This window comes from Dermochelys coriacea, chromosome 3 (genome assembly GCF_009764565.3).
Source record: "Dermochelys coriacea isolate rDerCor1 chromosome 3, rDerCor1.pri.v4, whole genome shotgun sequence".
Taxonomy (NCBI): domain Eukaryota; kingdom Metazoa; phylum Chordata; order Testudines; family Dermochelyidae; genus Dermochelys; species Dermochelys coriacea.
This window is the reverse complement of record NC_050070.1, coordinates 51,795,022-51,811,638: the sequence shown is the minus strand read 5'-3', so window position 1 is coordinate 51,811,638 and position 16,617 is coordinate 51,795,022. Positions and strand designations below refer to the sequence as shown.

Genomic DNA, 16,617 nt, shown 5'->3' with positions numbered 1-16,617 from the left:
TCCCAGTTAAATCATCCCAGCTAGGGCTTTGTCAAGCCTGACCTTAAAAACCTCTAAGGAAGGAGATTCTACCACCTCCCTAGGTAATGCATTCCAGTGTTTCACCACCCTCTTAGTGAAAAAGTTTTTCCTAATATCCAATCTAAACCTCCCCCATTGCAACTTGAGACCATTACTCCTCGTTCTGTCATCTGCTACCATTGAGAACAGTCTAGAGCCATCCTCTTTGAAACCCCCTTTCAGGTAGTTGAAAGCAGCTATCAAATCCCCCCTCATTCTTCTCTTCTGCAGACTAAACAATCCCAGCTCCCTCAGCCTCTCCTCATAAGTCATGTGCTCTAGACCCCTAATCATTTTCGTTGCCCTTCGTTGTACTCTTTCCAATTTATCCACATCCTTCCTGTAGTGTGGGGCCCAAAACTGGACACAGTACTCCAGATGAGGCCTCACCAGTGTCGAATAGAGGGGAACGATCACGTCCCTCGATCTGCTCGCTATGCCCCTACTTATACAACCCAAAATGCCATTGGCCTTCTTGGCAACAAGGGCACACTGCTGACTCATATCCAGCTTCTCGTCCACTGTCACCCCTAGGTCCTTTTCCGCAGAACTGCTGCCGAGCCATTCGGTCCCTAGTCTGTAGCGGTGCATTGGATTCTTCCATCCTAAGTGCAGGACCCTGCATTTATCCTTATTGAACCTCATTAGATTTCTTTTGGCCCAATCCTCCAATTTGTCTAGGTCCTTCTGTATCCTATCCCTCCCCTCCAGCGTATCTACCACTCCTCCCAGTTTAGTATCATCCGCAAATTTGCTGAGAGTGCAATCCACACCCTCCTCCAGATCATTTATGAAGATATTGAACAAAACGGGCCCCAGGACCGACCCCTGGGGCACTCCACTTGACACCGGCTGCCAACTAGACATGGAGCCATTGATCACTACCCGTTGAGCCCGACAATCTAGCCAGCTTTCTACCCACCTTATAGTGCATTCATCCAGCCCATACTTCCTTAACTTGCTGACAAGAATGCTGTGGGAGACCGTGTCAAAAGCTTTGCTAAAGTCAAGAAACAATACATCCACTGCTTTCCCTTCATCCACAGAACCAGTAATCTCATCATAAAAGGCGATTAGATTAGTCAGGCATGACCTTCCCTTGGTGAATCCATGCTGACTGTTCCTGATCACTTTCCTCTCCTCTAAGTGCTTCAGGATTGATTCTTTGAGGACCTGCTCCATGATTTTTCCAGGGACTGAGGTGAGGCTGACCGGCCTGTAGTTCCCAGGATCCTCCTTCTTCCCTTTTTTAAAGATGGGCACTACATTAGCCTTTTTCCAGTCATCCGGGACTTCCCCCGTTCGCCACGAGTTTTCAAAGATAATGGCCAAGGGCTCTGCAATCACAGCCGCCAATTCCTTCAGCACACTCGGATGCAATTCGTCCGGCCCCATGGACTTGTGCACGTCCAGCTTTTCTAAATAGTCCCTAACCACCTCTATCTCTACAGAGGGCTGGCCATCTCTTCCCCATTTTGTGTTGCCCAGCACAGCAGTCTGGGAGCTGACCTTGTTAGTGAAAACAGAGGCAAAAAAAGCATTGAGTACATTAGCTTTTTCCACATCCTCTGTCACTAGCTTGCCTCCCTCATTCAGTAAGGGGCCCACACTTTCCTTGGCTTTCTTCTTGTTGCCAACATACCTGAAGAAACCCTTCTTGTTACTCTTGACATCTCTTGCTAGCTGCAGCTCCAGGTGCGATTTGGCCCTCCTGATATCTTTCCTACATGCCCGAGCAATATTTTTATACTCTTCCCTGGTCATATGTCCAACCTTCCACTTCTTGTAAGCTTCTTTTTTATGTTTAAGATCCGCTAGGATTTCACCATTAAGCCAAGCTGGTCGCCTGCCATATTTACTATTCTTTCGACTCATCGGGATGGTTTGTCCCTGTAACCTCAACAGGGATTCCTTGAAATACAGCCAGCTCTCCTGGACTCCCTTCCCTTTCATGTTAGTCCCCCAGGGGATCCTGGCCATCTGTTCCCTGAGGGAGTCAAAGTCTGCTTTCCTAAAGTCCAGGGTCCGTATCCTGCTGCTTACCTTTCTTCCCTGCGTCAGGATCCTGAACTCAACCAACTCATGGTCACTGCCTCCCAGATTCCCATCCACTTTTGCTTCCCCCACTAATTCTACCCGGTTTGTGAGCAGCAGGTCAAGAAAAGCGCTCCCCCTAGTTGGCTCCCCTAGCACTTGCACCAGGAAATTGTCCCCTACGCTTTCCAAAAACTTCCTGGATTGTCTATGCACCGCTGTATTGCTCTCCCAGCAGATATCAGGAAAATTAAAGTCACCCATGAGAATCAGGGCATGCGATCTAGTAGCTTCCGTGAGTTGCCGGAAGAAAGCCTCATCCACCTCATCCCCCTGGTCCGGTGGTCTATAGCAGACTCCCACCATGACATCACTCTTGTTGCACACACTTCTAAACTTAATCCAGAGACACTCAGGTTTTTCCACAGTTTCGTACCGGAGCTCTGAGCAGTCATACTGCTCCCTTACATACAGTGCTACTCCCCCACCTTTTCTGCCCTGCCTGTCCTTCCTGAACAGTTTATAACCATCCATGACTGTACTCCAGTCATGTGAGTTATCCCACCAAGTCTCTGTTATTCCAATCACGTCATAATTCCTTGACATCACCAGGACCTCCAGTTCTCCCTGCTTGTTTCCAAGGCTTTGTGCATTTGTATATAAGCACTTGAGATAACCTGTTGATCGCCCCTCATTCCCAGTATGAGGCAGGAGCCCTCCCCTCACAGACCTTCCTGCCTGTGCTTCCTCCCGGTATCCCGCTTTCCCACTTACCTCAGGGCTTTGGTCTCCTTCCCCCGGTGAACCTAGTTTAAAGCCCTCCTCACTAGGTTAGCCAGCCTGCTGGCAAAGATGTTCTTCCCTCTCTTCGTAAGATGGAGCCCGTCTCTGCCCAGCACTCCTCCTTCATGGAACACCATCCCATGGTCAAAGAATCCAAAGCCTTCTCTCCGACACCACCTTAATTGCAGAAAGTTCTATTATAGCTACGATAGATGCAACACTTCAGCATTAGTCATTATCAAGACTGCCTTTGTGAGTTTATATCTCCATCTGTATCATTTTAACAGTTTTGTGTTTAACAAAATTATTATTTTATTCTACAATTTAAGATGTAGTATGTTATAGTAAATTGAACTTTCTGGTGAATCATTCTGTATATATTTCCTTTCCCCCTCTTTCATTAGTTTGAAAAAGAATTGTCATGTATTATGATGTGTTTACATGGGTGACTTATTATGCAGATAAGAATCATAATGAACTGCTTTCTTTGAAAAAAGAACAGGAGTAGCTGTGGCACCTTAGGTTTCAGAGTAGCAGCCGTGTTAGTCTGTATTCGCAAAAAGAAAAGGAGTACTTGTGGCACCTTAGAGACTAACAAATATATTAGAGCATAAGCTTTCGTGGGCTACAGCCCACTTCATCAGATGCTTAGAATGGAACATATAGTAAGATAAGGTGGAAGTTGGGGGGGAAGGAGGAAAACCTTTTGTGGTGATAATCAAGGTGGGCCATTTCCAGCAGTTAACAAGAATGTCTGAGGAACAGTGGGGGGTGGGATGGGGGGAGAAATAACATGGGGAAATAGTTTTACTTTGTGTAATGACCCCTCCACTCCCAGTCTCTATTCAAGTCTAAGTTAATTGTATCCCGTTTGCAAATTAATTCCAATTCAGCAGTCTCTCTTTGGAGTCTGTTTTTGAAGTTTTTTTCTTGAAACATAGCCACTCTCATGTCTGTAATCGAGTGACTCAGTGTTCTCTCACTGGTTTTTGAATGTTATTGATTATCACCGCAAAAGGTTTTCCTCCCCCCCCCCCACTTCCTGCGGGTAATAGCTCATCTTAAGTGATCACTCTCCTTACAGTGTGTATTATAAAACCCATTGTTTCATGTTCTCTGTGTGTGTATATAAATCTCCCCACTGTATTTTCCACCGAATGCATCTGATGAAGTGAGCTGTAGCTCACGAAAGCTTATGCTCAAATAAATGTGTTAGTTTCTAAGGTGCCACAAGTACTCCTTTTCTTTTTAAGTTCCATTAAGATGGCTTTCACCTGGGTCTTTGTTATCACTGATCCTGACATTCACACTGTGTAGTGGAGATTGCTGATCCATACCCATATCATTTATATTTCAGGATTTGAAGGTGCTTACTGTGAAATTGACAGCAATGAGTGTATCTCCCGTCCATGCCAGAACCAAGGTCGCTGTGTAGATGAGGTTAACAGTTATAGGTGAGGATAACTGTTCAGACTACAAAGCCATCAGTTATAATGCAGGGCCAATCATTCAATTTGCCATTCTTTTGGTACTTTGTATGTGTATTATTGTTCTAATATTTTAATTATCTGGTTTGTCATTTTATAGTCAGTTTGTATAAACATTATACTATCTCCAAATTATAACAAAATTCTTTTTCTGATGATCATAGTGATCCAAACATCATATTGAAAAAAATCATATTTTCATCATTGTTTATTTTATATTTACATTAAAGTGAAACTTTCTGTGCATTCAGTGGACATCTTATTTGCCAGGTGCTCCTGCAGACCTGGTTTTTCTGGGACACAATGTGAAGTGGAGATTAATGAATGTTTATCGAGACCCTGCAAAAACAATGGAACCTGCATTGATCTTATAAACAGGTTAGTAACTAGAGCTAAGTGAAAAGTATTCACAAACTTTCTTATGAGTAAACTCTAGCCGTTGGCTTTAGAATCATAGAATATCAGGGTTGGAAGAGATCTCAGGAGGTCATCTAGTCCAACCCCCTGCTCAAAGCAGGACCAATCGCCAACTAAATCATCCCAGCCAGGGCTTTGTCAAGCCTGACCTTAAAAACCTCCAAGGAAGGAGATTCTACCACCTCCCTATTCCACATTCCAATGCTTCACCATCCTCTTAAGGAAAAACTTTTTGCTAATATCCAACCTAAACCTCCCCCACTGCAACTTGAGACTATTACTCCTTGTTCTGTCATCTGCTACCACTGAGAACAGTCTACATCCATCTTCTTTGGAACCCTCTTTCAGGTAGTTGAAAGCAGCTATCAAATCCCCCCTCATTCTTCTCTTCCACAGACTAAACAATCCCAGTTCCCTCAGCCTCTCCTCATAAATCATGTCCCCTAATAATTTTTTTTGCTCTCCACTGGAGCTTTCTAATTTTTCCACATCTTTCCTGTAGTGTGGGGCCCAAAACTGGACACAGTACTCCAGATGAGGCCTCACCAGTGTCGAATAGAGGGGAACGACTACGTCCCTCGATCTGCTGGCAATGTTCCTATTTATACCGCCCAAAATGCTGTTAGCCTTCTTGGCAACAAGGGCACACTGTTGACTCATATCCAGCTTCTCATCCACTGTAACCCCTAGGTCCTTTTCTGCAGAACTGCTGCCTAGCCATTCGGTCCCTAGTCTATAGCAGTGCACGGGATTCTTCCATCCTAAGTGCAGGACTCTGCACTTGTCTTTGTTGAATCTCATCAGATTTCTTTTGGCCTAATCCTCTAATTTGTCTAGGTCCCTCTGTATTCTATCCCTACTCTTATCTACCACTCCTCCCAGTTTAGTGTCATCAGCAAACTTTGAGGGTGCAGTCCACACCATCCCCCAGATACCAAATCACAGACAGTGAATACTCATAGCAACCAATTCCCACAAAATTAATAGCCTAAGGTTTGTTCACAGAAACTATTTCATGAAATGAATGTGGATATGGAACAGATTGGTAAAAATCACAAGCTGTGTGTAGATAATTTTCAAACAGATATGGGCTAAGTGAATGTATTTATCAAATAAATTATTGATAGTGATTAATTTGGTTTGCTCATTTAATTTGTAACATTTAGACAAGGTTTTACTTGGCCTTGTATTGGTGTCTGGAATCTTCCCTTTCTCTTTCACTCTTTTTGCAACACTAGGGCCTACTGCAGGGAATGGGTATAGGACTGAAGATTTCTATATTTGGGTTTGTGAAGAAATCTTTCACATGTGTCATATTGTCAGGGAGCTTAGCTGGTGTTGATAAAGTTTGAGTAGATATTCTTCTCCTGGAACATAAAAGGGTCCTGTGTTAAGAAGGTGTAAGCATAACCCATTAAATCAACTTTTTTGCAACTTCTGGGCCATGGGGGAGAAGGAGAAATTGGCTTTGGTGCAACTTGTCCTTTTTCTTTTTCTTCTTCATTTGTATTTACTGTAGAATAAAATTACCAATATCAGTCAGTCAGATACAGATTTTATGTTTAGCTACGGTTACAGTGATATCTCTGCATTCTCTGCCTTCACACAATGAACTTTTCTGGTATAAACCTTCAATAAAAATAACATTTAAATGAGAAAGAAGAAACAAACTTTATGTGGTGTTTGGATCCAAGACCCTGCACAATTAAAAGACACACAACAAAATAAACCTAGCCATTATGTTGTTCCTCTGAGCTTCAGCTACATTTATTGCATACAATTTCCCTACTAATTTAAAAACTGTAAATTGTTCTGTTTACTTCAGAGATATGGAAATGAGAGAAGTCTGTTAATTATTTTACATGGTCAGCGAGAAGGGATCACAACTCGGCCCCTAAACATCTGGAAAGACTCACAATGTTTTAACAGACCATATTGTTTGTTTGTTTTGATTTATCTTTTATTTTTCCCCTTTCCCCAAGGTTCCTCTGTAATTGTGCACCTTGGTACTATGGGCCTCTCTGTGAATTGGATGTAAATGAGTGTGAAGTTTTGCCTTGTCTGCATGGAGGCAGCTGCTCCAACAAGCCTGGAGGCTACCAATGTATCTGTCCCCCTGGATTCACAGGTATAGTCCTTTCTCTGAATATCAATTGCTGCCACATAGAAACATGTTACCCCCTGAGTTCTGCATTTTAAAACTATTGCATAAGCAATCGTCTCAACTATGTCAAGGAGGAATGCAGAAAATTACCTGAGAATTGGAGGAGAAATCAATGTTAACTCAAATGGGCCTTTGATCCAAGTCTTGCTAAGTACCTCAAGTCTTTATTTACATTATTTTGATTTATGGGTTCTTTAGTAGTCCAGATATTTAGCTGACACACATTAGAAAGAAGGTTATATAGTGCAAAAGAAAATCAATATTTTTTGAATTCAGCCAAGAGAAATCACTCATAGATACAGAGTAAGTTTTGTAAGTAGATTCAGATACCGTTTTATTAAAAAGTGTCACTTTTATCAGAGTTTCTCTGTTTTTTTCAGTAGTAAATCCTGATTTAGTTTCTATTATCAAGATTTATGTTCAAATGCTACAAAGTGAATTTCTCCTTTGGATATAGTGTCCAAGTATTGAGATTTTGACTTCCCTGACCTGTATAGCTGGCATTACTGCCTCAGTTATTGATCTTGGATTGATAGATGTAATTTATACAGAAGTAATGATCAATTATTTAACAAGTAGAGCTGTAATAAAATATGTCTAAAATCATTGTGGTAGTCACATGTTCCACATGTAGCATCAGAAACAGCATGGATGCTTACTATTTTGGTATCATTTAACATGGAGAAATGTGTATATTTGTGTGTGTATAACTTGATATTTTGGCTGTTTTAAATTACTTCATTTTCTGCATATGTTTCACATCATGGGTAAGGTTCTTCCCCACCCAAGCTAAGATGGACACCACATAACATAGCTGGTGGAGAGTTACCCTTCCCCAGCACCAAGAATAGGTACAATTTGTGTTACGGCTGGTTGAAAGGTTGTTACTGAAACTGTTTTTCGATAGAAAATTGGGTTTTCGCAAAACAAAATTATTCATGAAAATTTTCTACTTTCTTTAGAAATAGATACTTGATATTTCAAAAAAAACCCAAACCCCAAAACTGAAATATTTCAGTTTTCCATAGTTCACCTGTGTCAAAATTTTCCACGTAAAATGATTTTTTGATTAAAAAAAAGGTTTTCATCAGAATTTTCTCCTAGAAGAAGCCCATTTCCTGAGATATAAGGAAGATGTAGAATATTGACTTGGGTGAAAGGATCTGAGAACAAAAATGAATTTTTAACCTGACAAATACTGCCTTTTATTTTAATCTTCAATATGTATGTATAATTAGTAATTGATCAGTTCCTGTAGAGTTGCTGAGCTGTTTAAAAGAAGAAGCATAGTCAGAAAACTGGTGTTTGTAGTTATTGTAAACACATTGCTTTTTGTACATTTGAGTCAATAAAATAATACTGGAGTTTGGATATTTAGAGTACCACACTGGTCATTTTAATTACCTATTTTATAGTAATATTTTTTAAATTAAGCAAACTATTTCCTAATATACTGAATTATATATCATATTATTTGTGTGTGATATAGACTTATATAATATGTAGCTTCCAGTATACATAAGATTGAGAGGATGATCTGGGTGTTGAAGTGAGATATTGTGATATTAATTTTTGTTCTTCACAGAGGTTACTATATTTTATATAAAATCAAGTTTTCATAGTGGCTAAAATGCAATGAACTTTCTGTATAGAATTATCTCAGTCTGTTAGTGGATCTGTCTTGTATCATATTATCAATTCACCTTTAAAAGTTTTAGAAGAGAGGGCATCTAAAAAAAATATCATTGCCTTTGGAGACTAAAGTCTAAAAACCAACATCTCTGACCCAGCTCCAAGAGAGACACCTTCATATTTGTATCATTCAATGTATTGTTTTACATTATTCCTGAAAACTCAGCTGAGAATAGAAATTTCCCTCTGGAGAAAACCAAACCAGAGGACATATCTTTATTGCCTGCACTGTATGGTGCTCAAAAATAACTACAGACAAAATTGTAAATAGAGCAGTCTAATTTCTAAATATATAGTATCACACATTCTTCCTTCATCTGAGCACAAGCATGGAGACTCTCAGTTTCATACACACACTTACTTGTATTCATATTACTTGAAAGTAATATTTACATTTCAGCACATTCATCATATTGTTACTTCCTAATGGATACATTTATGTTGTTTCCCAGTGAAAACTTTAATTTCTAATGTGAGTTGATGTTTTTACTGACTTCTAATTTATATTGCTTGTGACACTTTATGGGAAACACTTCACCAATTGATTGAATACAAAATGTTCTCATTCATTTGTCTGAAGAAACTGATATTGCAAGAAAGACATTTATTATCAGGCAATGAGCAGAGGGAAAAGCACAGTTTCCACCATGCAGTAGGCTAATGTTCAGAATTGGAAGGAATTTATTGACAGTCTGAGATCTTTAAAACTTCCATTTTTAGAAACTATAATATAAATATGATGATGCATACCTACTTTCACTACTTTTATTGGTTTTATGTCACCTAATTCATAAAAAAGGAAAACATATTGTTTGTGAGAGCACCAACCTTCACAGTTTTAGATAATGACAAAGATACTTTAAAAAGTCAACATGTCAGCATTTTAAAGGCCCTGAATCTATAACAATACAAATAGGATATATATTTCGCTGATTGAAAATCAAATACATTTCCATTAGCCTCTTCAGAGACTGATAATATACATATAAATGGGTTTTGGGAAAGTCTGGGCCTATTAAAAATGCCTGTATTGTAAATGTAAAACACTATCAGATAAGATAGTATTGTTATTTGAGTGATAGTCTGTACCATATTCCTCAGTGAGTGATCGTACACCTAGTGGGTATGCATTGCGAGAAGATACCCCTCTACCCTCCATGTCATGGAGAAACCTACCTCTCTAGTTAGTTAGCTGACAATGTTAGCTAGGTTTAGTCTTCCACTGGGGCTGTCTGGGACTGCCGTTCACCAGTGGGACTGGTTTTACATGGCAGATCACAAGTCACTGCCCCTTTTGCAAGTCCGTCATGCCTTTCAATGATGGCCACATGAGGTGTCAATTCTGCCTTGGCCAGGGACACATTCTGACTGGTGCAAGATCTGCTGATCCTTCTCAAAGCAGACTCAACATTCAAGGGAATCTTACTTTAAAAGGGCCTTCCTTTTAAAGCAGTCCATGGTTCTGGACTTGTACCCCAGGATCCAGATCTCAAGGTCTTTGGAAGACCAGAGGTCATCGAACTTTGCACCAAAGATATCTTCAAAAGTGGTCCAAGGTGCCCCCTAAGTCTGTCTCAGACCCAAGAAAACACTGGAGCCAGTTGGGCACCAAGTGGAAGTCTTTAGGAGAGAAGATGAATAGAATGCCTTCCCAAGGCTTGGTCACTAAGCTTCATAAGACTATGAGGCTATCCAATATCAAAAATGCTTCAAAGAGGAACAAAAGCTACCAGGGCCATGATTAGCTAAAATGACCCAGACATGCCACAAGTCTCGCCTTACATCATTTCAGCCATAGTGACATAATCGGATTAAGATCAGCTAAGCACTCACCAGTATCAAGAAACGGTGACAACAGAGTAAACAAGAATGCAGGGTCAGCCAGCCTCAGTGGCCTTGGGGTTATAGTCTTCCCCTCTTATACCCAGGGAAGCAACCAGGAAAGTACCAGCATCATCTCCAATGCCATCATGCAGATTCCTGGCTCCAGTGTCACCCACAGAAATATCTCAGTACCCTGAGGATTGAAACCTTCAATTCCATCAACATCTGGGAGAGTTCTCCACTCCTCGAGGAGTGCTACCTGTAATCCTCAGACTCAGAGAAGAGCCTGCATATATCTGCAGCCAGATCTCAGTATTCAGCAGTATCACCACTCACCCCTGTGGGGGGAAGAGAATCCAGCCTCAAATGATTCTGATGGGGACCTGTATAGGTACTGTGACTACTGGTACCAGCCTCTGTGGCCTCTGGAACCATAGGACTTTAACCTATGGAGTATGCAGGCTCCATGGATGCTTCAGTTTTCCATTTACTCAGCCTCCCCGGTGTACTCAAGGCACAGAGAATCAGAGAATTGCAGTACTTGAAGGCACCATGAGAGATCTTCTAATCCGGTCCCCTGCACTCAAGGCAGGACTAAGAATTATCTAGACCATCCCTGAAAGCTGTTTGTCTAACCTGCTCTTAAAAATCTCCAATATTGAAGATTCCACAATGTTCTTACTCAATTTATTCCAGTATGTAACCACCCTGACAAGAAGTTTTTCCTAATGTTCAACCTATATCACCTTTGCTGCAGTTTAAGTCCATTGCTTCTTATCCTATCCTCAGAGGTTAAGGAGAATATTTTTTCTCCCTCCTCCTTGTAACAACCTTTTATGTACTTGAAAACTATCATCATGTCCCCCCTCAGGCTTCTCTTCTCCGGGCTGAACAAACCCAATTTTTTTTCAATCTTTTCTCAAAGGTCATGTTTTCTAGACCTTTACTCATTTTTGTTACTCTTCTCTGGACTTTCTCCAGTTTGTCCACATCTTTTCTGAAATGTGGTGCCCAGAACTGGATACAATACTCCAGCTGAGGTCTAATCAGTGTGGACTAGAGTGGAAGAATTACTTTTTGTGTCTTGCTTACAATACTCCTGCTAATACATCTCAGAATGATGTTTGCTTTATTTGCAACAGTGTTACACTGTTGACTCATATTTAGCTTGTGATCCACTGTGACCCCGAGATCCCTTTCTGCATTACTCCTTCCTAGACAGTCATTTCCTATTTTGTATGTACCCAATTGATTGTTCCTTCCTCATTGGAGTACTTTGCATTTGTCCTTACTGAATTTCATCCTATTTAGTTCAGACCATTTTTCAATTTCAGATCATTTTGAATTTTAATCCTACCCTCCAAAGCACTTTCAACTCCTGCCAGCTTGGTATCATCTGCAAACTTTATAAGTGTACTCTCTATGCCATTATCTAAATCGTTGATGAAGATATTGAACAAAACCGGATCGAGAACTGAACCTTGTGGGATCCCACTCAATATGGCCTTCCACCTTGACTGTGAACTACTAATAATTACTCTCTGGGAATGATTTTCCAACCAGTTATGCACCTGCTTTATGGTAGCTCCATCTAGGTTGTATTTATAAGAGGGTCATGTGAAACAGTATCAAAAGCCTTACTAAAGTCAAGATATACCATATCTGCCACATCTCCCCTATCCACAAGACTTATTACCCTGTCAAAGAAATATATTAGGTTGATTTGACATATGTTTTTGATAAATCCATGCTGACTGTTACTTATCACCTTATCCTCAAATTGATTTCTTAATAATTTGTTCCTTTCTCTTTCAGGGTACTGAAGTTAAGATGAATAGTCTGTAATTTCTTGAGTTGTCCTTATTTCCCTTTGTATATATTGGCAATATATTTGCCCTTTTCCCTTCTGGAATCTTTCCCATCTTCAATGACTTTTCGAAGATAGTCACTAGTGTCTCAGATATCTTCTCAGTCAGCTCCTTGAGTATTCCAGGACATAGTTCATCAAGCCCCAGTGACTTGAATACATCATGCTTGAAGATGGTGTAGAAGATACTGATAAATAGCAGGAAGGAACTGACAAAGGCCACTTACCTCTCGAAATAGATGAAATTCTCGAGTGGGGCCAGCAGGTGCCACCTTTCCCTGGGTTGGGCAAGCATCCAGGATATTCCAGGTTACCTGTACCAGTAGAACCAGGCATGATGTCTCCTAATGCTTCCCATCGAAGCACCTAGCAGCCATATTGGCCCCACATTCACTGATTGTCCACTCCTCTCTCTTTTTGCATCCAATAGTGAAGAGGTTCCAGAATGCATCTCTAGACGCTTTCCTCCAGTTAAGGATCCTGCCCAGCATGGGGCCTAAGTGTGTTCCTCTCCATGTTCATGGAAGCCCCGTTTGATCCTCTGGCAACAAGTCCATTTCCTATTTCTTCATGAAATTGTCCTTTCTCCTGATGATGTGGGAGAGATACAAGTCACTGGATGACAGGTTTCAGAGAGGTAGCCGTATTAGTCTGTGTCAGCAAAAAAACCCAAGGAGTATTTGTTGAACCTTAGAGACTAACAGATTTATTTGGGCATAAGCTTTCGTGGGCTAAAACCCAGATGAAGTGCTACTGAAGTGCTACTCTCTTGCTACTGTATTAATGTCTGAGCATTAATGTTGATTACCTGTAAAAAGTAATAAAATATTTTTGAAATGATTATCTAGCTTAACTACACAAAAAAATCCCCAACTTCTATTGTTAAAGTTTGACCCTTCACTATCAAGTCACAGTGAAGTGCCATCCTTCATATTAACCATAATCCTTCATATTATCCTGTTGTACTTAGATAGCAAAAGTATAATTCTTATCAGTGTATTTCCATACTTTTCAAGTTTAAGACAGACACATAATGTTTTCAAATGTGAATTATAGTGTGTTTGTCTTATCAGTCAAATTAATAATGATTTCACAGTGGCTAAGTGTTAATACTTTCCTCAAGTTTATTACAAGTCATTTTATTTCAGGAGAGAAACTGTTTTATAACAATGAGAAGTACTTTAGAAAAAGCATGAATGTTGAGACAATATCCTTCATACGTAGCAGAAGGACATAAAGGATTATGAAGAAACCAAAATAGCAGTTCTTTACTAACATGGATCAAAGTTTTTCAGTCCTTGTCCTGTAGCAATTTCAGTGTCAGGAATAGTGTCATGTTGAGTTGATTTATTTTCTTTTTATGTTGATCTTTGCTATGTTTCTGTACCACCTATGATTCTGATCTCTTTAACACTGATTTGCAGCACATATCATGCTTGACATTAATTAAGCAATGCTCAATATAGGAAGCTAAAGGTTATAGTCATTTGCATAGGATAAAGCATTAACACTGAACCAAATCCACAAATAAATTATATTACCTCCAGATCTTAGGTATCTTTTGGTGAACTTGGCCATCCCTGTGCAAACTACATTTCCAATATACTTTTATAAATTTAATTCCAAGTCTTTTCAGTAAAATGAAGATCTTCCTGGGATGATTAGAAAAAAGCATGGGTGAGAAAGGGGTGAATATATATTCTTAAACATCAAGTCATGTGTTGTTGTTTTAAAAAAAATTACCAAAATTTTGGACTGGAGAAAACAGACCAAAAGAGCTGAATTATTAATAACTCTTTCTTGTTATTTAGTTCAGGAATATAACTCTAAGCTTCACAAAAATGTTCTCTTTCATGTCCTGGGGGACACTAAAAATTAATAATTTATTCTATATTGAAAATAAATAAAAGAAGGTGACAAAAGAGTGTATTAGTTCAGTTACAATATCTACATTGAATCTCTGCAATGGAGAACTTCTCACAGAGATCATGCATTCTGTACGAGTGAACCCTTCTTCCTGTAGGCACTCTTCTGTAGACAAATTGAAGCAGAAATTAATTAAACCCAAAAATAATTGGTGGGTCCTGCCTAATTATCACAGATAATCAAGACAGATGATTGATGTCAGAGGCAAGTTTCTTTAAAGATAAGTGATTAGGTAAGTGCAAGAAACTTTTATTCACTGTAGGTAAACTAAAACTGGTTGTGAATTGACATAGTAACTGACCTTGTTAAGTGCTATGAATTTTGGTAACTGATAGAGACATCTGCAAAAAAATAGGTAACTTCTCCTCTTTTGCAGGTTAGGTAGAGTTGTAGATTAGACAACTTATGATAAACTCTCATTTTGGATCACTTTGTTTAGCTTTCCTGTGCCCTATTCTGCTGCTCATCCACCTTTTTCTAACCTCTCGAGCAATAGACAGCATTCTGCAGCTTCTTCCCTTTTTGGCGTTACATTTTTTTATTTAAAAAAAAAGAAAAAAATTTGGACTTTGAATTTTTGGCTTGCACTCTCCTTTTTGGGAAGCAGTATACACTGGAAGTCTAGGGGAAGATGAAGAACTAAAAGTATACCTATTGCAGTGATGCTATTCGGCTGATGCTAGCTTGTTGCTTACCTGTGATGCATGCCCAGGTCTGCTTGTGAGGCAGCTATATTTGATTGCTGATTCTATTTTAAATTGTTGGTGGTCAAGTTAAGGTACACTTTGAATAAGAATCAGTGAAGCTGGAATACTACAGTTGTATTTAATTAACTGCTCTAACCTTTTTTCTTATTGTTTACAATCTTTGCACAGCAAGGCTTCTTATCTGCTCTCTGCATTAAGTCAGCATAAAGGATCTGGTGAAAAACATAAAGTAAAAAATATGCCCCTTACTCACTAAACAGGCAACAATGTGATTGTGTGACTGAATGCAAAGTCATTTTGTATTATTGTCAAAGTAATGTTGTGACAACTACTGCATTCGTTTCTGTTCTAGTCTCTAAGAGGAGTCTGTCTGATTCATCCATCTTGTGTTACCAGCTCCTGGAACTGATAAACATTTTCCTTCTGACTCGTCATCAGTACATCCATTGTGTGCCATAGGATTCACCTCTCTAAATCTGTAATATGTTAATATTGTGCTGTTTGGTAAAGGTTTTCCTGACATACTTTTTCTCAAAATAATTTTCTAGTGTTCTATAATATGTTAATAGATATGCGGGAATCAGGAGATTCAAAATCAAATACACATAGGAGTATAAGAATTTAACAATGTGTGTACTAAAAATGGACACTTCATTGCGGCTGTTAGTTTCATAATCAAGTTAATAAAATTAGTCAGGAATGGGTTAGTTGAATTTCACCTGAGTTTACAGCCAACTTGGGGTTCTGGAATTGAAGAAATCCCATAGTGTTATTTAACATGTTCATATAAAAGAAGCCTTACATGTGATCATCAGAATTGTAATATCTATCTGTTGTTTCACAGTAAACTAACAAGATCTTTTAGTCTAGGAAAAAATATAAATGTCAGTAAGTAAAGTTCGGCAAGATCTTTCCTTAATGTATCCAGAATACTTTAACTAATTTAAAGGATAATAATAAAGGATCTGGTGAAAAACATAAAGTAAAAAATATGCCCCTTACTCACTAAACAGGCAACAATGTGATTGTGTGACTGAATGCAAATATTCACATATTTCATCTTGCATTTCTTTGCTATTGTGTAGAGCAGATGCTGGCTTTTTTTTAAAAAAAAAAGATATCACTTAATGCACTGGAGAGTTGCAGTTGGTTTGATGTGTGTCTGCTATTCAGGTTCATCATCCCTGGATCCACCTCTGTAGAGTGTATCATGTATCAAAGAACCGTGATATCTTTTTCTGTTATTAATTACCCCTGCAATGTAATATTTTTCATTTCATAAAACACAGTAATTTTTATTCCCTGTCTTGGATCACACTTGATGTAATTTGTGTCTATCACTGAACAAGTGACTAAACTGCAGTCTTTATTTTCCCATTACATGCATCCATAAGTGATCCTTTTTGCTTATTATTCTTCCATGATCTCTGAATTTTAGATGACTTTCAACACTTGCTTTGGCATTTGACTAAGCTATCACAGGGGCTGACACCAAATCAAATTTCCTTCAAATTGTTGAAACTGCAAGCCCACACAAAAACTGCTTGCAAATCCTGCAAAGTTTTATTGACATTCATATATTAGCGTCCGTTCACTTAAGATAGCCGAGCCATCAACAGATGTACCACTAAAGTGGATTATGTGTCCAATATCTGG

General features: G+C 39.3%; 1 protein-coding gene across 1 annotated transcript in view; it reads left to right on the top strand.

The window, feature by feature from the left end:
• LOC119852955 (protein eyes shut homolog) overlaps positions 1-16,617 on the top strand; it is an 89,403-nt gene that overhangs the window by 5,296 nt on the left and 67,490 nt on the right. The window contains exons 2-4 of the mRNA XM_038395186.2: positions 4,235-4,331; positions 4,635-4,742; positions 6,764-6,909. Of these exons, the coding sequence (XP_038251114.2) occupies positions 4,235-4,331; positions 4,635-4,742; positions 6,764-6,909 (351 nt within the window). The remainder of the gene's footprint in view (positions 1-4,234; positions 4,332-4,634; positions 4,743-6,763; positions 6,910-16,617) is intronic.